Source organism: Molothrus aeneus, chromosome 31 (genome assembly GCF_037042795.1).
Source record: "Molothrus aeneus isolate 106 chromosome 31, BPBGC_Maene_1.0, whole genome shotgun sequence".
Classification (NCBI taxonomy): Eukaryota; Metazoa; Chordata; class Aves; order Passeriformes; family Icteridae; genus Molothrus; species Molothrus aeneus.
The window spans coordinates 600,253-621,073 of NC_089676.1; the positions used below are offsets into that span (position 1 = coordinate 600,253).

The following is a 20,821-nucleotide window of genomic DNA, read 5'->3' on the forward strand; positions in this document are numbered from 1 at the left end:
TGCCCCGCCGCGGCCGCCCCCGCCGGCTCCCGTCGCGCATGGCCCCGGCACCGGCACCGGCACCGACCCCGCCCGGCCCGGCCCGGGGGCGGAACTTCCCTGCCAGCGCCGTGGCCCCGTTCCGCTCCTCCGGCACCGCCCAGGCCGGGGCGGAGCGGGGGTGGGTCCGTGTGCGCCGGCAGGGGCTGGTGGTGGCCGGGGTAGCGCTGGGGAGGCGGTGGTGGTGATGGGGTGGGACCCCTCCCCATCCCGAGACCCCTGCCCTCATCATCCCGTAGAGTGGAGACCCCCACCTTCACCATCTCGGAGAGCAGAGGCACCCATCTTCATCATTTCATGCTCTGGAGACCCCTCCTTCATCATCCTGTACACTGAAGACCCCCACCTTCACCATCCCGGATGGTAGAGCCCCCTGCCTCCATCCCCAAGGGCAGGAGAGACCCCCACATCCCCCAGCGTCACCAGCCCTGCCTTTATCTCCTTGTGCAATGGAGACCCCCACCTTCATCATCCCAAACAGCAGAGACCCCCACCTTCATCATCCCAAACAGCAGAGAGAGACCCCCACCCTCACAAGCCAGACACCACACAGCCCCACCTTCACCTTTTTAAAACCAGATATAAGTAAGGAAACTAAGAGAAAGATTGTATCAGGTCTTTTTTTTTTTTTTTTTCCTTCTTTGTGACTGGTCTTTGTCAAGGGAGGTTGCTTCCTTGGAAGCTTTCTTCCCCCTCTTTTTCGCACAGAAAACTTTGACTTTATTATGAAACACTGCCATCCACATAAAGGACTATTTAAAGCAAAGAAACATATTTCGTTTCCTTCCTCTGTTTATCAGATTTTACATACAGAAGACCCCCCCACTTCCATCTTCCCTAGATCCTCTTTAACCCCCCTGGCAGATGCACCCCACAGACCTCATTTCACACCATGCATGGGGCTGCAGCCTGCATTGCTGCTGTCCTGCAGGAGCCTGGGGTCTGTGACACCACCAGCGAGACACGAGCTGCCACCCCACTCTGAGACACCGCAGGAGCCCTGCTCCATCCCACTCTCCATTTCTGGGTGCAGGAAGATGATCCAAGCAAGGCTTTATGGCCCATCTGGGTGACCAAAATGTTCTCCTGAAATGGGTTCCTCCCCCTGGTGTGCGGGAGGCCAATCCCAGCCAGAGCCAAGGGATTTGATTGATCTTCAGTTCTGTGCAGGGGTCAATCCCCAATGCAACCCCAAATGAGCAAACTGTTTGGTATTTCTACGTGGAAGAGGTTTTACAGTGATTTCTGTGAGCCAGAGAAGTTTGAGAAGAGGATTTGTATTTACTTACCCCTGAAAGAATTTTCTACCAAAGTTGTTGACATAGAAACCAAGAAAAAAGAAGGATAAATAAGAGAAACCTGCAACTGCCTGTTCCAATGAACACTTTGTCTTTCCTGACCAATGAGTAAAGTGTAAACTTATGAGTTTTGTAAGAATGTATAAAAGGCATGCATGCCAGAATGAAAACAGTTGGAAGCCTTCTGAAAATGGAGAGTGCTGCTTTGTATTGTCGCTGTCTCAACTACAACATTTCTACACTTTAGCAAACAAGTATTAAACATGGTCTGCAAGTCACACAGTTCCTCATTAATTAGTATTAATGACTATTTTCTCTTCTGTTGGTTAAATGAGTCTCTCACTTCTCATGCTAATTAGGGTGGAGGAGAACCAGTGTTCTCCTTTTGGGTCAGTGGGTTTCTTGACTCAGTGGTTGTGATCTTCCCCTGCTGCAATTAGCCACTTTGTCCTTTTGGCTCATGGCTGGCCTTGTTTGTTCCTCCCCATCTCATGGTTGTGTGGCCAAATCTCCCTGGTCTTTGTCTTCAGTGTCCCATGGGCTCTGGTCTCCACTGATTTATTGGCTGAAGTTTCTTCTCTCTACAGCTGCTGAGGCTTATTGAACCTGCAATTACTGACACATAATTACACAGAATTTCTCTGTTGGGAAGATGAACATCGGGGTGTTGAGCTTTTACTGGGTCTGGTGTCTTCAAACAGACACAAGCAGCTGTGGGTTGCTGTAAGGTTGTTCATTGCATGAATACATCAGTCTGGAAGGCAAGAGTTCAGGGTGTGAAAATCTGTGTTAAAAGCTTTTCCAGTACAGAGTCCCAAGCTGGAGTTTGGGTTATACATTAGAGGGGAATCTTTGGTATCAGGTGTTCTGGGAAGTCTATACCTCCCAAGTACCTCAGAAATGGGGAAAGGCAGAGGGAAATTAGGATAAAAAGGAGGCTGCAACCCCAAAAATTGGAGAGACCCCAGGGGAATGCCCCATGGCCTCTCCCTTTATTTGAATAAAGTTACAGGACTCCTCTGTCTCCTTTTTGGACATAAACCTCTGATTATGGAGTTTGTGGATTAATTTTCCTGACAAACCTCTGCATTTATTTCCCTCCTTGAGGAGCTCAGAGAGGCTTGTATTCCAATGTGAAAAACGCCAATCACTTATTTTAAAATTTTAAAAGTTTAATGGTAATAAAATGGTTATAAAAATAGTAATACAAATTATAGCAATAAGAATTTGGACAACCACAGTTAGGACAATAAAGCAAAGAACATGAACGTTCAGATGCTTTCCTCAAAAAAAGCATCCCTTGCTAACAAAGGATTAACTCTTAAAAGCAATAGCCTGTTGCATATTCATATATCTCACACATGATGCATAAATTCTTTTCAAACAAAGGGTGTTCTCTGGTTATTGGCAACTCCTCCTCCTTAATCCTGTTGGCACAAAAAGGAGGTGGAAAAAAGTTTGTCTTTTCCAATAATGAGGCAATATTTCTTTTCTTGGGGCTTGCTGCTGTTATCTCTGTGTGAAGAATTTCTTGATTATCTCATCTCTTTCTTGAGCTAGTTAAGGAGTATCTTACATAGCATAGTTTCTATTTTAACATTATTTTATAACCTAAAACTATATTTAACACACTACATAAGAGAATTAATACAGCCTAACTTTCTAACATATCACATATAATATTCATTTTAATATTTGCAAAAAGCCAATCATAAAATACACATTTTTCACATGGGGAAAGAGAGAGGGAAATTGGGATAAAAAGGAGGCTGCATCCTCCAAAAATTGGAGAGACCCCAGGGGAATGCCCCATGGCCTCTCCTTTTCTTCTAATAAAGGGACTCCTCTGTCTCCTTTTTGGGCATAAACCTCGGGTGTTTGTGGATTGATTTTCCTGACAAACGCCTGCATTTATTTCCCTCCCTGGGGAGCTCAGAGACTCTTGCATTCCAACTCACCCAGTGCAGCAGAGCTCAACGGAAACTGCCAAGGGGTTTCAAACACACCGGAAACCGCAGGCAGGACCTGCAATGGTGCAGCAGCACCCTGGACACTGCTGGCTCACTGTGCTGTTCTGCCACCCAGGCAAAGCTGGCAGCAGCCTCGGCATGAGGCTAACTTCCATAAGAAATTAAAAATTGAAAGGGAGGGTAATACATTAGAGGGGAATCTTTGGTATCAGGTGTTCTGGGAAGTCTATACCACTCAAGTACCTCAGAAATGGGAAAAGAGAGAGAGAAATTAGGATAAAAAGGAGGCTGCATCCTCCAAAAATTGGAGAGACCCCAAGGGAATACCCCATGGCCTCTCCCTTTATTCTAATAAAGTAAAGGGACTCCTCTGTCTCCTTTTTGGGCATAAACCTCGGGTGTTTGTGGATTGATTTTCCTGACAAACGCCTGCATTTATTTCCCTCCCTGGGGAGCTCAGAGACTCTTGCATTCCAACTCACCCAGTGCAGCAGAGCTCAACGGAAACTGGGTTCAGTTTCAGGGGTTCTGAACACAACGGAAACCGTCAGGCAGGACCTGCAACGGTGCAGCAGCACCCTGGACACTGCTGGCTCACTCTGCTGTTCTCCCACTGGGACGAAGCTGGAGGGAGCAGCAGCAGCCTCGGCATGAGGCTGGTGTTGGGTCTGGGCAGAGCCCTGCGGGCCCGGCGGGGCCTGCCCAAGGACCGGGCCCCGCGGGCTGGGGCCAAGCGCAGGCCGCAGGAGCCCAGCAAGGCCCAGGAGTTCGCCCGCAGCCTGGGCGGCCTCACGCTGGGCCTGCTGCTGGCCAGCATTTACGGGGCCCTGGTGCTGCTGGTGCAGGGCCACAATGTCTGGTACTGCCTGAGCGTCACCGTCTTCATGGGCGCGGGGATGGGCCTGGGCATGGCCTTCTCCATGAAGACGAGGATGATTGTGCTGCTGGCACTGCCACACTTCTTCACCAGTGAGCAGCCATGGGGTCCAGGGGATGCCAGGGGATGCCGGCTCCTGGCTGAGCACCAGGACTGTGTCAGAACCCTAGATACTAAAAAATTTAAATTTTCTAGGTTAAAAAACACAGACCCTCAAGAGAACACTACATTTGCCCTAAACCCGTAAAAAAAGTTTCCAAAATTAATGAATAACGGATTAATAATAAGATTATAAGTTATATTTAGCAGATTAGTTATATGTATCAGATGAATAAGATTAAAAATTATATATAACAGATTAATAATAATACTATAAATTATATATAGCAGATTAGTTATATGTATCAGATGAATAAGAATATAAGTTATATATAACAGATTAATTATAAGATTATAAATTCTATATAACAGATGAGTTATATATAACAGATTAATAATATAATTATATATAACAGGGTAGTTATATATAACAGATTAATAAGATAATAATTTATATATAGCAGATTAGTTATATGTAACAGATTAATAATAAGATTATAAATTATATATAGCAGATTAGTTCTATATAACAGATTAATAATAAGATTATAAGTGTGTAGTTGGAATAGAAGTGTGTATTATCACCTAGTAGAAAACTTGGAGTATAAAGTTTTAACGTATAGTAATATATATATAAAATATAAAAAAATTAAAATAAAATATATATAAAACTAAGATAGAAATTTGAGACAGTAGCTAATCCTTCTTCTTCACCTTTTTCTTCATAAGTCTAAGTAGTATTTCATAATTAAACTTTAAAAAGTCCACATTGCAAAACACAAATGATTAGTTATTCAGTTAAAAATACAAAAAAATTGTGTCATTTCTTAATTAGATAATTTTTCCTTTAAAGACCTTGTAAAAATAGATACAAAACCATTTTGTAATTTATTAGTAAAATACTGCACAACTCACAGTTTATAAAACTGTGATATAGATAAAAAATAATAAACATCTAAATCCTGACACAAAATATCATTTTAAGCACTTTCAATCCCAACCCTAACAGAAACAAAAAAGAAATTAGATAACCAACATTAGTGGTGCCCCATGTTTGAGGGTCGAATTCACAATCTTCAGATTATGAGACTGATTCTTTCCTGTCAGATTATGAGACTAATTTTTCCCTCTCAGATTATGAGACTGGTTTTTCCCTGTCAAATTATGAGACTGATTTTTGCCCTGTCAGATTATGAGATTGATTCTTGCCTGTCAGATTATGAGATTGATTGATTTTTCTCTGTCAGATTATGAGATTGATTATTGCTGTGTCTTTGCAGAGGAGGGGAAGATGATGATCATGATGCTGGCACTGTGCCTGACCGTGCAAGGCCCTGGCACCAATCTCATGCACAACGTCTCCCAGCTCGCCAAGGCGCTGTCATGTGGGGCTGAGCTGGCCCAAAACCAGACGGCCGAGCGGCTGCAACGTGCCAAGGAGCCACTGCTGAGTGAGCAGGGGGCTGGGGCAAGGTGGAGGGACTGGAGGGGCCCTCCCTGGGGGGGAACAGACAGCTTCAGGCTACCCTCACTCTCTGGAGTACGCTCAAGTGTCCCCTGTCTCTGCAGACTTGCAGAGGAAAATCAAGGAGATTGGCCAGAATGCCAAGGTGCTGGGTGACCGTGTCCGTAAATTCATCCGCTCCATCACAGACTCCACCAGACACATCGGTGAGCGTTGGACCCCTGGGGGTGCCCCCAGCCCCAGCACCCCCTACCCTCCTCTCTGACCATCCCTGTCTCCAATGCCCCTCCCTGCCCACAGCGCGGGCCCTGCGCAACGTTTGGATGTGGCTGTCGAGGGCTGGGAACATCTGCAACCGCGAGCTGGGGGATCCCAAGACCAGCTGCTTTCGCTACATAGACAAGGCCAAGGACAGGTGTGAGCGCGCCCTGCCCCTCCTCTTCCACATCTGCTACGTTGTCCTCACCTTCAAGGCCCTCTGCGGCATGATCAGCACTCGTGAGTCCCTGTCCCTGTGCCACGGGGGGCTAATGGGGTGATGGGGCAGATGTGTCCCCATCATGGGGGTCCAGCCCTACAGAGATTCCCCTCTCTGCAGTTTCATTCATGTTCTGCACCATCCCAAAGTACATCCAGACCTTCATCCGGGCCAATGTCGCAAACCGTGAGTATCCAGTGCCATGTAGGGGTCGGGGGTTGTCATTGTTTTACATGAGAGACATCTATGGAAGTGATACAAAGCTTTTAACCACTCTCCCTAAATAAACAAAAAGAAGACTATAGAAAAAGTAGTAAACGAACTAAAATTTTATTTCTTTACATTATCAGCAAGAAAAAAAAGTTATAAGAAGAAAAAAGGTATTCTAAAAGTTCTGTTCTAATTCTTATTGCTCTTTCTTTAAGTCACTATTAATACATTTTTCTTTATACCCTTTTAAAATTTTAAAACTTCTTTGCCTTTCTCCTAATCTACCTCACAACAAGAAATAAGTACATTAATTATTAGCCACCACACTCTTTAGTACATTAACCATAAAATCTCAAAATTAACAAAATCTCAAATTAACAAACCAAAACCACTGCACGGGTCCTTCTCTGTGCCTCTCTTCTGGTTCTGGCTGCAATGCACAGCACCTCTCGTCCCCTCTGCAGCCCTCACAGATGCCCTGAACCGTGTCCGTGCCGAGTTTGAGTTCAACATCTCGGTCGTGCACCACTTCAGCGTCAACCTCAACGCCAGCAAGAGCCTGGGGGAGGTGTCTGCCGATATCATGGAGGCCGTGCAGCACCACATGGAGCCCTACCACCGTGTCCTGGAGCTCTTCTCCTACATCTCCTTCTTGGCCGTCCTCTTCTTGTGGTACCGGTGAGTAGTGCCCTGGTGATGATCCACACGGACGGGGACCTGGTGTGGAGGTGCTCAGCTTCCCCCCTGTGCCCCCAGCGCGGTTAAGTACCGGCGCCGCTACCTGCGGGACGACACCTTTGACAACGTTTACATCACGCGGCGCTTCGTGGAGATGGACCTGCGGTGTGCAGAGCAGGGCAAACCCACCGTGCTGCCCCTGTCGGCGCGGGAGAGGGGCCGCTACATCCCCCCAGGTCAGCCTCACCCCCGAGGGTACCCCCCAGCCCAACCTGGGCCCCCCGACACGGCCTCACGGTGCTCCCGTGGCCGTGCAGGTGCGCTGTGGCTGTCGAAGGCTGAGCGAAGCCAGTATGGGATTCAGCTCTTTGGGTTCCTGCGCCACACGCTGCTGGGGCTCAGCATCATCCTGGCTGACTACAGCATCTTCTGGCTCCTTGACCTGTTCCGGCACCAGCTGAGTGCGGAGATCATTGCCAGGGGTGAGCAGCACCCTTGGGTGCTCTGCTGCTTGAGGGTCAGGGCTGTGGGATGGCCCCAGGTCTGAGCTGCTCGCCCACAGCGCCGTCGACCATGACCATCAGTGTCAACGGGACGGGCTACACCAGTGAGATCTACAAGGACCTGGTCTCTGCCTTCAACACGCTGCAGGAGGGCGAGGTCTCGGTGCTGTCCCAGGTCTGCCTCATCCAGCCCGTGGAGCCCGACCACAGCACCTACATCACCATAGGTGTGCAGACCGGGGCTGCTGCACCCTCAGTGACCCAGGTGGGTGGGAGGGTGTAGGAGGATGCACTCCCCACTTACCTCGTTTTCTTCCCACCAGGAATCCTGTACGGTATCTGGCTCTTCATTGCCGTCTTCGGTTCCTACATGGCACGCCTGCGCCGGGCAGTGTGTGCCTGCTACTTCCCATCCCGTGAGCAGGTGAGAAGCCCCCTGTGTGTGTCCCTCTCGACTCCCTGAGCCACCAGCTGCCCTCACCCCATCCCCTCCATGCCAGGAGCGCCTGGCCTTCCTCCACAACATCATCCGGGCACGGCGGGAATGGGCGGTGTTTGCCCTGAGCCGAGGGGGCACACAGCGCTTGGCCGATACCGGGAAGAGCAGGCTCTTCCTTATCCTCATCTCCAGGTAAGCTCTTCCAGGAGATGCAAAAGGGCAGCATCATCCCTGGGTGTCTCTGGCAAGGACCTCTGGGATGGCATTGCCCCGTGTGCTTGCAGGTTCCCTCTCCTAGCTCGCCTTGCTCGCCGCGCGGGCATCCAGCGCAAACACTGCCTGACCTGTGGGATGGCAGAGCGGCCGGATTTCACTGCTTGCATCACACCCAACTGCAAAGGTAGGAACCCCCACAGCCTGGGGACCCCGTCCCCCCCAGAAAATTCCACCCTGACATCCCCATTTTCCACAGGGCTGTATTGCAGCGACTGCTACAAAACCCTGAACAACATCTGCTCTGTCTGCATGGCCCCCCTGAGCTACCCGGACTCTGGGGATGAGGAGCAGTGAGCAGAGGGGTGCTGGGAGCCTGCCCGAGCCTGAGGGGCTGCAGCAGGTGTGGGAGCAGGGGGGCTGCAGCTCAGCCCTGCCCTCTGTGCCCTGCAGGGACTCCAGTGAGGAGGAGACAGAGGAGCAGGGCGCTGTGCGGGCGCTGCAGGGCCAGGAGCGAGGGCAGCGGCTGCTGCAGCGCATCAAGGACATCATCAGGGGCTGGAGGCTCCCCTCCAGAACATCCAGGAGGCTGCAGGAGCAGCTGGAGGAGGAGGAGAGTGAGGGGCTGCTCTCCAGGTGAGGGCTGCTGTGGTATTTTCTGAGACCCCCGACGAAGGGAGGAATGATGAATCTGACTCCGTGTTCTTAGAAGGCTAATTTATTATTATATGATACTATATTATATTGTATTAAAGAATACTAAATTAAACTATACTAAAGAATAGAGAAAGGATACTTACAGAAGGCTAAAAGATACTAAAGAAAACTTGTGACTCCTTCCAGAGTCCTGACACAGCTTGACCTTAATTGTAAGTAAAAACAATTCACATGAAACCAATGAAACAATCACCTGTTGGATAAACAATCTCCAAACACATTCCAAAGCAGCAAAACACAGGAGAAGCAAATGAGATAATATTGTTTTCCTTTTTTCTCTGAGGCTTCTCAGCTTCCCATGAAAGAAATCCTGACAAAAGGATTTTTCCAGAAAATATGATGGTGACAGGCTGCCTGTGGGGACGGCAATGTCCTCCTTCCCTTCCAGCACTGCTCTTAGATTATACTTTTTTCAGACTTAGAGATGGATCAACTGAGAGGTGTTTTAAAAACTTTTATTTTATTTTCAGTCTCGTGAGAAGGATGAGACAATACAGATGTTATAATTCATGCTATCACAATCAGAATTACAATACACTATAAGTGTTTCTTAGTCTATTAGCTTTAGCCACACCATACTATAAATAAATTAAAATTAATAATCTAAAATTACCCTTTGTGAGTACTACCACAATGCATCTTTCATTGTTTTATTTCTCTAAAGTATCTAGTCTTATTTGTAAAGCCATCCCTTAAAACTTGTTTCTGGTTCCATTTCTCTCTCAACAATCTCTCCCAACAGTCTGTCCTATAATATTTCTAAATCAACATTTCTTATCTCAAAGTTCACATACAAATACACACTATGTGAACCTTCTGTCAAACTTTTAAAATTTTCTACAAACTTTGACTTTAAATATTTTCTGTAAATTCTAAAGTTCTGTCAAACTTTATGAATTTTCTATATTTAAAATAAATGTAAAAAAATCTATATGTATAAAATTCAATAAATTTTCTATAAATTGCTATTAAATTGTCTATTAAGAATTTTCTATAAATTTTCTATAAATGTCTATGAAATTTTCTATAATTAAAAAAACCTGCTAAATTTTTCTATATATAATTTTCTATTAAAAAATTCTATAAATTTTCTATAAATGTCTATAAAATATTCTATAATTAAAAAAAAAAATTCTGTCCATAATTTTCTATAGAATTTTTGGATAAAATTTTCTACATTCTATTTCTATATTGTAAATTTTCTACATTATATATATACATATATACATATATCTTCTATATTAAAAATTTAATAAAGTTTTCTATATTTCTATATTATAAAATTTCTATATTATATATTTATATACATTATATATATTATAGATTATTTTTGTATATTATTTTTAATAAAATTTTCTGTATTCTATTTCTATATTGTACATTTTCTGTATTATATGTATATATTCTATTTTAAATTTTTTCTATATCATATTTTAAAATAAAATTCCGATATTTCTAGATTATAAATTTACTATATTATATATATACATTCTACATTTAATTTTTTCTAGATTAATAATTTTCTATAGAATTTTCTATATTCTATTTCTCTATTTTGAATTTTTGATATATTTTATATACACATATATATACATTCTATATTAATTTTTTCTATATTATAAATTTTCGATAAAATTTTCTATATTCTATTTCTATATTATAATTTTTCTATATTATATATATAATAAAGATTTTAAATAGTTATGGATATAGATATAGATATAGATATAGATATAGATATAGATATAGATATAGATATAGATATAGATATGTATGTGTGTGTATATATATATATATATATATATGTATTCTATATTAAAATTTTTTCTATACTATAAATTTTCTCTAAATCCATTTCCCACCCACTGGGACTGCTGCTCCCCAACACTCCTCTCCCCATCTCCAGACCCGACTTTGACGACGAGGATGAGGCTGCGAGCAGTGACAGAGAGCTGCAGGAGGTGGTGGTGTTAGAAACACCCGAGCCTGTTCCCTCTCCATCGGAGCATCCCAGGGGCACCAATTCCGGAGCAGAACCCCGTGCTCAGAAAGCTCCCAACACGAGTGAGCTCCGCCACCTCTCCCGTCCCCAGCAGGGCAGTGGCAGGGCAGGGCTGACACCTGTGTCCCCTCCCAGCCCTGAAGCGAGTGGTGCTCTCGGTCCTGCCCGGCCCGTGCAGCCGCTTCCTCTGGAGCCGGCCCGACCAGTACCGCTGCAGGAAAGCCTTCCTGGGAGCCGGCTTCGGGATGTTCCTCGGCCTCGGTGAGTGGGGAATCCCTAAAGTCACACGGTTTGGGAAAGCTGCAAAAGGCAGGTCTTAGAGACAGCAGAACTGCTGCTATAAATTTGCTATATTATATAGATTATACATCTATCTATCTAATATATCTAATATATCTATATCTATATCTATATCTATATCTATATCTATATCTATATCTGTACCTATATCTACCTATCTACATCTATATATCTATATATCTATAAATCTCTATATCTATATCTCTATATCTATATCTGTACATCTATCTATCTATCTATCTATCTATCTATCTATCTATCTATATCTACATGTATATATCTATATCTATATCTACATCTACATCTATATATCTATATCTAATCTAATCTATATCTATATCCATATCCATATCTATCTGTATCTGTATCTATATCTATTTACATATCTATATCTATATCTATATCTATATCTATATCTATATCTGTATCTATCTATCTACCTATATATCTGTATATCACTACATAAATATTTCAAGATATTTATATCTATCTATCTATATATCTATATCTATATCTATCTACCTATCTATTCTATATTAAAATTTTTCTATATTATAAATTTTCTATAAATTTTTCTAACCCATTTCCCACACACCGGGACTGCTGGTCCCCAACACTTGTCTGCCCACCTCCAGACACAACAACAGAATGATTAGAGCTATGTGGTAACCAGAAAATTTGTCAGCAGAAAAGTTATGTGAGGTGTAGAAAGTAAGGACAAATAGAACAATGTTGTTAATTTGGAGATGATTTGGGAAAAACTTTGGGAGAAAATTGAGGACAAAAAATAGAAAATTTAGGAAAAAAAATCGAAAATTATTAATAAATAATAAAAATAAATAAATATAATAATATTTCTATTATTAATATATATTAAATACATATTAAATAAATAATTCATGATAAATAAATAAAAATTAAAATTCTCCCAAATTATCTCCAAAGTAAGGACAAATAAAACCAAAGGTATTCAGGCTAGTCTAGAATAACTCCCTAAGCTACAGAAAAGTTTATCTAGTGAGATATTAGGAAGTTCTAAGCTTAATAATGGAGCTGTGTGCATTGTGTTTTAAGGCTTACAAGCAGGTATTGTATTTGAAATAAGCAAACATTGTTTTAACCAAAGGTACGTGTGCTTATGGTGGTTGGATAGAACTGCTGTCAATGTGCTTTTGCTTTTTGTGATTGGTCAAAAAACTTTTAAAGTGAGTTGTAACATTGAGTTCTTTGGGTGCTGCCAAGGATACGAGCTGCTGGCATCTTCCCATTGTCATAATCATGTGATGAGACTGATGCTGGAAAACAAACAGCTCAAGATTGCATTCCACAGCAGCCCCATCCCATTCGTGATTTTGTACATTACAAAAATTTTTTTGTACATTTTGTACATGTTGTGGCATTACACAATGATGTGCTTATTTTTGCTAAAGGGCTTTAGTAATTTTCTTAAGGGCTTTCTGGGCTTTAGGTGTGAGGGTTCTGGGAGATTTGATGTTGTAGTCTCTTCTTAATAAGTTGAAAAGTGGTGTAAGTTTGTCATTGGTGATCTCTAAAATTGGCCTGATTTAATTGATTTCTTTTAAATTGTTGACATTGAGTTTTATATTTTGTGGCTTAATTGTTTGTTCTGTGATTTTTAATTTTAGGTATTTCTATGGTGAGATTTTTTTGACTTTTGATGTAGAGACTTCTAGTCTTGTGTTTTGAAGTTCTGTAATTATGCTGTCACGAGTCTTTTGTATTTTTTTGTTTGTTGGTGCTGTAATGAGTAGATTATCTATGTAATGTGTGATGATTGTTTGTGGGTGTCTCTTTTGAGCTGATGGATTTTTCCCTGTCAGATTATGAGACAAACCTTATGAGATAAGGTTTGTGTTACCAACTATTGGCAAATTGTTGGTGAGTTTTTAAGTCTTTGAGGAAGAATTAGGCACATCGGAAGAATGGGAGAATCGGATCATTAGGAACATAAGGAAGAATGAGGAATATTATTGGGTGTTCCAGGGCTCTGCCATTTCCTCATCATGCCTCTGGACGTGTCAGAGAAGCTGAAGGTGAAGCTTACCTGGTGGCTGATAGGTGAGGATGGGGCAGGGAGGGGACTGAGGGCATGGGGACCATCAGAAGCCCCATCTGAGAACCATCAGAACCCCCAGAGAAGGGGGTTCTCTGTGGGACCATGGGCTCAGCTCTCTGCTCTGCCACAGGGGTGACTGCCCTGGGCTGGGCCACGTCCCCCCATTTCCGCTGTGCCAACCTGCTCATGGTGCCCAAGTTCCTGGGCAAGGAGGGTCGGCTCTACGTTCTCTCCTTTGTCTTCGCTGCCATCTACAATGGTAGGGTCCTCCCCATCTCCCTGTGTCCCCCAGTGGGCTCCTGGGAGCTGGTGGGCTCTGAGCCACCCCTGCTGCCACCAGGACCTGGGGCCAACCTCTGGTACAACCTGATGGAGACGAAGCGCTCGATGGAGTGCGTGGTGGAGCTACAGGTCAACCACACGGGACTCCTCTGGCACGCATCTACAGCCCCCCTGCGCCAAGTCATGGAGGAGCTGGTGGTGAGGAGGGCTCTGGGCAGGGGTGCTGGGGGGCTGGGGGAGCAGGACCAAGCCTCTCTCTGCCTGTGTCTGTGTGTGTGTGCCCTGGTAGAAGAGTGCGGAGACGCTCAACGCCGAGACACACAACGTCTCCGAAGCCTTCATGGAGCTGAACGAGCAAGTGGCCAACGAGGACGGCTATGACCTGAAGCAACGCCCAGAGACGGGCAAAGAGTCCAGCACCCAGCAGCTCTACGAGACAAAGACCAAACTTCGCTGTGAAAGTGAGCAGGGATGGCAGGGACTGGCGGCACATGGGGAGGGGGCTGCCCCAAATCCCACTGCTGTCCCCACAGGGTTGGGGGCTGGGGCAGTGGGCTGCACAGGCAGCTGAGGGCTCCTCCTGTCCCCCAGCTGTGATCCAGACGGGCCTGATGCGCTGTACAAGCCACTTCCAGAAAATGTACAAGAAATGCATGAAACGAGTGAAGTTGCCCCTCTTCAACCACCTCATCTGCCTGCCCATGCAGTTTGGGTTCCTCTGCCACACGGTCAAACGTAGGTGACCCTGACCCCGTGCTCCCTTGGAGGGGCAGATCCAGTTCTGCCCCCTGGCATGCAGCCACAGCCACCACTGTCCCTGTGCCACCTGTGCAGTCATGAGGCACTGGTGTAAGGAGAGGATCCCCGTGGATGGGAACTTTGGGCACATGTACGACCGGGTGAATGGCTCCGTCAACAGCCTCAGCCAGGAGTTCAGCGCCAGCATTGCCTACCAGGTGGGTGCCTGGGCACCCTGTGGGTGGCTGTCCCCTGCGCCCATGGCCCTGCCCTGCCCCATGACCCTTCTGCCACAGGAGGAACACCACGAGATGCTGGTGGGCACCGAGGTAGCGGCGCAGATGCGGGAGGACGTGACCTCGCAGCTGCGGCAGGAAGGCGCCCGCCTGGGCCTGGCCGTCTCCTTCTTCCGCCTGCTGCTGTCTTTCACCTTCCTCTTCGTCTTCTTCTCGTGAGCCTTGGGATGGTCAGGGGCACAGGGGCTGGGGGTGACACCCCTGGGATGGTCACAGCTGGCACAGGGGCTGGGGGTGACACCCCTGTGCCAGCCGTGGGGCGCAGAGGGGTGGGGGCCTTCTTTGGCAGCAGGTCTAGGGGGGGACATGAAGACAAGGGAGGGGTCCTGGGGGCTGCACCGAGTGCCTCCTTCACCCCAAACCTATCCTCTCTCTCCAGGGCTTTCCACTACACCTATCAGTACTGTCACAAGATTGGCTTTGACAACTGCTACATCACCACCTATTTCAGCCAAATCGATGCCCGGCGTAGAGAGCAGGTTGGGCAGTGGGAAAGGGGTGCAGGGCAGCCCCATCACCCCCAGTGGAGTGTCCCAGAGGCTGCACTGAGACATCCCCTGCCCCTCACCCAGAACAAACAGACGTTGCTGCCCCTGCTCAAGGAGGAGATCTCGTCTTTCATCTTCCCGTGCAAGCCGGCTGTGCAGCGGCCTGAGCGGCAGCACATGGTGAGGGGCTGGGGGTAATCAAGGGGGTCAGAGCTGGGGACAGCAGGCTGTGACAGCTCCCCTGCCCCCTGCAGGTGATGGAGCTGATCAGGTGCATCCCACTCCTGCTCTTCCTCCTCTTTGTCTGTGGCCTGGACCACTTCATCTTCACCATTCTCAGCGTCATCCAGAATCATTCCTTCATCGAGTATTCCTACCAAGGTGAGCTCACAACCCTGGAGGGCTGGCCCATGGTCCCACCATGCCCCTCAGCAATGCAGGGACCCCCTCAATCCTCCCAGCCCCTCCTCATCCTCCCTATCCTCCCATCCCACAGCCAGCCACCACTTGTCAGTGAACGTGATGGGCACATCCCTGATGGCACAGCTGCTGCGGGGCACCATCGGGGCCCTCAATACCTCCTTTGAATCTGAAATGGAGACCTCCAACCTCGGTAAGTCCCTGCCAGGGATGGAAAACCCCCTCCAGCCAGCCCCACAACTGGCCAGGGGCTGCCAGAGGGGGCTCACAGCGGTGCCCTGTCCCCAGTCTGCCTGCCACGGCCCACGGGGATGACGAGGCAGCAGTACCTGAACACCTGCCTGCCCCTGGGCTTGCTGGCCCTGCTCTGCCTGGCCCAGGTGTACCCGTTCCGCCTGCGCCGCGCCATCGCCGCCTTCTACTTCCCCAAGGTGAGCAGTCCAAGGGCTGGCACAGCCTGGGGGTGGCTCTGGGAGGGGTTTTGCTGACCCTTATGGTCTTTGCTGGTGGACCAGCCGCACTTTTGAGCACCAAAATATTGATATTACCAATATTGTGGATGGTATGTGCCTGGGCTTGTCTGGCCCCTGCGTCTGAACCAAATAGCGGCAACTGTGGTGTTTCACCCTAGAGACTTTTGGCCAGCTGGATGTGTGGTGTTTCACCCCAGAGACACTTTTGGCCAGCTGGGTGTGTGGTGTTTCACCCTAGAGACACTTCTGGCCAGCTGGATCACCCCAGAGGCACTTTTGGCCAGCTGGGTGCTGCAGCTGGGCACGTGGAGACAAGTCCAGGCCTGCAGGAGCTCTGGTGATGGTGGCATGGAGCCTCTTCCTGTGGAGGGGTTGCTCCTTGGGTTTACCTCTGGTGGAGAGGCTTTGAGGCGGTGGTGAAGGAAAGGAGTCGGTTCTGCTGGAGGGTTTGGATCCAGAGCTTTATTCTGGCCCTCAGGCCTCTGAATGCAGCACCAGCTCCAACAGGACTCCCTGAGCCCGTGGCTGCTGCTCCTTTTAACCCCGGGGAGAGGGGCAGGGAAGGGGCAGGGAGGCACCAACCAGGTACAGGAGGGGAGGTCTCAAGGGACAAAGGACACCTGGATGGCCCAATGTCCCCCAGGGGTAGAGGGCATCCTTTGAATCTGCCAATCACTCGATGCCTTCTGGAATGCCAGGATTGACAGACAGTGCTGGGCAGGGGTCAGGGTGGGGAAAGGAGGGATGCTTGACACACCTGGGAGGGAATCTTCAGGGGAGGAACCCGGGGTTCTGAGGTAAACCCTGAAATCACACCGCAACACCGCTTCCTCAAGGTGAGCAGCCCGAGGGCTGGGCACAGCCTGGGGGTGGCTCTGGGGTGGGTTTTGCTGACCCTCAGGGTCTCTGCTGGCACAGAGGGAGAAGGCTCGGGTGCTGTTCCTGTACAACAAACTGCTGCGGCAGAGGAAGAATTTCCTGCACCTGCAGCGCGGGCGCGTAGCCCGGCAAGCCCGGCAGCCGCCCGAGCTGGTGAGTGGGGACAGGGACACGGGGCTGCCAGGTGGGGTTGCCACTGTTCCCCTGACCCCACACGGGCCTTTCCTCACTGCAGGGCACGGTGCTGCTGCAGTGGTGCCGCCGGCGCTGGCCCTGGCTGCGCCGCTGCTTGCGCCAGAAATGCACCTTGTGTGGGACCCCCGAGACCCCCCAGCACCAGCCCTGCCCCAACCCCGACTGCTTTGCCCTGTACTGCGAGTCCTGCTGGAGGGTGATGGGGGCCACCTGCCTCGCCTGTGGGCCTGCAGACCCTGACCTTGCCCAGGAGAGCAGCGAGGATGAGGAGGAGCAGGGATATGCAGGATGAAGGTACTTGGGAATAAATGTTTCAGCCCCCTGTGTATGGTGTGAAGTGGGGTCTGGTGTCTGCCAGGGGCATGCTGAAGGGGGGGTCTCTGCTGCACTGGATGATGGAGGTGGGGGGTTTGAGGTGGGGAGGATGGGGGTCCTGCCCCCAACAGCACCACTGAGGTCTCTGCCATGCGGCACACGTGGAGCTGCCCCTGCCCTACCTGGCACTTCCTTCCCAGGGCTGGGGGCATGGCAGAAACAGAGATGGGGGCATTGAGGGGCTGTGGGGACAGGGACAGCTTTGAGTTCTGGGGCTGTGTATGGAGCTGTTGAAGTCCCCTGAGATCTTCTCCTTGCACCACCAGCTCTTGGCTGCAGGGATGGAAGGGGATGGTGGCAGCAGAGCTGGAATCCCCAGGCATTGCTGTGCCCCCTGAGGGTCAGGGGATGGGTCCCACACACCACCCTTGGCAGGGGAACCTGGACTGCATGGGCACGCAGATCAGGTGGCTGAGGTGGGGCATGGGCACTTTTTTCATGCAGGTGGCAAATCCAGGTGCTGGAAATGGTCTCTCAGTCGTAGCTGGGGGGCAGAAGCTCTCAGCTGCCCGTGCAGCCCCAGCCCCACTGGCCCAGGTCCTGCCCAGGGTGCCCTGTGGGGCTGGCACTGGGGCTGGGGCAGCCCCTCCCATGTGCTGGCAGTCCCTGCCCACCCCACTCCCATCCAGGGGAAAAGGGAGGAGGTTGTTTTCCATCTCTGTGCAGTAATGAGAGGGATGATAATGGTTATCCAGAGGCCTTTGCAAATAGAACAGTAGTTATTGGCAACAAGTGAAGTGAGTGGGATTTGGCACTGAGTGAAACAAGCAAATAAGGGAAAGGAAAGGGAAGGGAAGGGAAGGGAAGGGAAGGGAAGGGAAGGGAAGGAAAGGAAAGGAAAGGAAAGGAAAGGAAAGGAAAGGAAAGGAAAGGAAAGGAAAGGAAAGGAAAGGAAAGGAAAGGAAAGGAAAGGAAAGGAAAGGAAAGGAAAGGAAAGGAAAGGAAAGGAAAGGAAAGGAAAGGAAAGGAAAGGAAAGGAAAGGAAAGGAAAGGAAAGGGAGAGAGAAAGAAAGAGAGAAAGAGAGAAAGAGAGAAAGAGAGAAAGAAAGAAAGAAAGAAAGAGAGAAAGAAAGAAAGAAAGAAAGAAAGAAAGAAAGAAAGAAAGAAAGAAAGAAAGAAAGAAAGAAAGAAAGAAAGAAAGAAAGAAAGAAAGAAAGAGAAAGAAAAAAGAAAAGAAAAGAAAAGAAAAGAAAAGAAAAGAAAAGAAAAGAAAAGAAAAGAAAAGAAAAGAAAAGAAAAGAAAAGAAAAGAAAAGAAAAGAAAAGAAAAGAAAAGAAAAGAAAAGAAAAGAAAAGAGAAAAGAACGCTCTGCCCACCCTTGGGTCCCGTGGTGTGCTCACTCCCTCCTGGCTGTGCTCCGCTGCTGGGATCACCCCTTTTCCCCTCGAACTGAGTCTTTTAAAGTCCCTGAGCTGCGGCCGGGCAGATCTGAGCTTTCACCACCACACCCATGGGCTCTCCCTTTCCCTCGGGCAGAGATGCAGACCCGGCCCCAGCGCATCCCCTCCTGCCCTTCCCAGTGCCGAATGTTTGAGGCACCCACATTTCATCTCCCAGTCCCTCTGTGTTGTGTCCAGCCAGGCTGCCCAGCCCTGCTCTCTGCACAGAGCAGTAAATAAATCAAATACCTCGCCCTGTGTGTGGCTCGGCCTCTCGCACGCTGGGTGAAAGAACCTGCTCCGGGACAACACCACCCCCCCGTGGCTCCCAGCCTTTCAATCTCCTTCCCGGGAATTCTTCCAGCTCGGTGATTGCTGCGCCGTGAACAGAAGGAAGAGATGAGATAGACGAGAGCGAATGAGGAATTCTACAATGAATAACAGCAACGCAGATCCTTACAAATATAAATCCCACTGACAACATCACTCCTGTTTGCATCAGCCATTTCCCCACCCTGGGAGCCCCAGAGGCCACACCAGGACAATCCTTTTTCCTTTCCTTTCCTTTCCTTTCCTTTCCTTTCCTTTCCTTTCCTTTCCTTTCCTTTCCTTTCCTTTCCTTTCCTTTCCTTTCCTTTCCTTTCCTTTCCTTTCCTTTCCTTTCCTTTCCTTTCCTTTCCTTTCCTTTCCTTTCCTTTCCTTTCCTTTCCTTTCCTTTCCTTTCCTTTCCTTTCCTTTCCTTTCCTTTCCTTTCCTTCCCCTTCCCCTTTCCCCTTTCCCCTTTCCCCTTTCCCCTTTCCCCTTTCCCCTTTCCCCTTTCCCCTTTCTCCTTTCCCCTTTCCCCTTTCCTTTTGTTGTTTGCAAGTTTCACTCATGGTTTAGGACTCCATCCATTACCAGAACAACCCCAAGGTTTGCTCAGCACTTTTGTTCACCTTGGCTTAGGCTCCTTCCATGGAAGCAGCAGCATTGTGGACAGACACAGCATTCCCCACTGGTGAATTTAATATTCACATATCCCTTGTTCCTTTAATCAGTGTTTCTGACTCTGGTGCATTCTGCAGTGTCATCTTCACAGCCTGCTGAACCACGGGTTTCATTCTCCAGGAGCACATCGAGTCCTGCTGCTCACAGCTTGTACTTGCCAAGCTGAATTTCCCCGAGCCTTTGGTGTCTCATTATTGCACTTCTGGCAGAGAAACCTGCTTCAAACCCCAGGGCCAAGTCATTCCCAAGGCAGAGTCACAGAATCACGGAATCATGGGATGGTTTGGGCTGGAAGGGACCTTAAAGCTCATCTCATCCCTCTCCTGCCATGGCAGGGACATCTTCTGCTATCCCAGCTTGCTCCAAGCCCTGTCCAACCTGACCCTTGGGCACTTCCAGGAATCCAGGGGCAGCCACAGCTGCTCTGGGAAACGTGTGGCAACCTTCACCACCCTCACAGGGAAGAATTCCCAACCTAACCTAACCCTGCTCTCTCAGCTTGAAGCCTTTCCTCCCTGTCCTGTCACTCCAGTTCCCAATGAACGCCGCTCACCCTGTTGGGTGTGGGACAATGCAGGTCCCTGCTCCCGCTGCTGCTCCATGGCAGGCCCAGCTGGGCTGTGCAGGGATTGTTCTCCTTCCCAGGATGTGGGACAAGCTTTGCTGAGCTTTCTGGGACCCCTGTTCCCTCCCAAGGTGCCCAGAACTTTCCATGGCATCACACAGGCCCCTTCTCCATCCCACAGTGGGATCTGATGGAGTTTCCAGAGAGCAGCGTGGACCCTGCTCCCTCCCAGGGGCACTGTGGCCTCTGCTGGGCTTTGGCCACATCCACACAAGCCCCTGCTCTATTCTGAGTCAGCTGCAGACCTCCCCACGCTCTGCCCAGCCCACAGGAGCACCAGCTCCCCCCAAAAGGCTCAGTGGGCTCCATCAGCAGAGCT

The 20,821-nt window shown here is 48.3% G+C and overlaps 1 protein-coding gene across 1 annotated transcript; it reads left to right on the forward strand.

Annotated features, from left to right (window-relative positions):
- Positions 1–38: 38 nt before the first annotated feature.
- LOC136568097 (uncharacterized) lies at positions 39–17,428 on the forward strand. Its single transcript, XM_066567953.1, has 31 exons — positions 39–200; positions 3,859–4,276; positions 5,564–5,734; positions 5,853–5,954; positions 6,049–6,246; positions 6,347–6,412; positions 6,901–7,114; positions 7,193–7,350; positions 7,432–7,596; positions 7,677–7,844; positions 7,941–8,041; positions 8,118–8,248; positions 8,341–8,456; positions 8,529–8,622; positions 8,723–8,905; positions 10,893–11,050; positions 11,124–11,249; positions 13,293–13,367; positions 13,496–13,624; positions 13,706–13,845; positions 13,937–14,108; positions 14,239–14,382; positions 14,482–14,603; positions 14,682–14,836; positions 15,061–15,160; positions 15,254–15,349; positions 15,424–15,550; positions 15,666–15,782; positions 15,878–16,020; positions 16,981–17,094; positions 17,177–17,428. Exons 1-31 carry the CDS (start codon positions 39–41, stop codon positions 17,426–17,428), a joined length of 4,617 nt encoding a protein of 1,538 aa, XP_066424050.1.
- The last annotated feature ends 3,393 nt before the right edge of the window (positions 17,429–20,821 follow it).

Coding starts and splice junctions, on each gene's coding strand:
- LOC136568097 (XM_066567953.1), top strand. CDS start 39: ATGGCCCCGGCACCGGCACCGGCACCGACCCCGCCCGGCCCGGCCCGG. Junction 13,368..13,495: donor GCTTACCTGGTGGCTGATAG/GTGAGGATGGGG, acceptor GCTCTGCCACAG/GGGTGACTGCCCTGGGCTGG. Junction 13,846..13,936: donor AAGTCATGGAGGAGCTGGTG/GTGAGGAGGGCT, acceptor GTGCCCTGGTAG/AAGAGTGCGGAGACGCTCAA.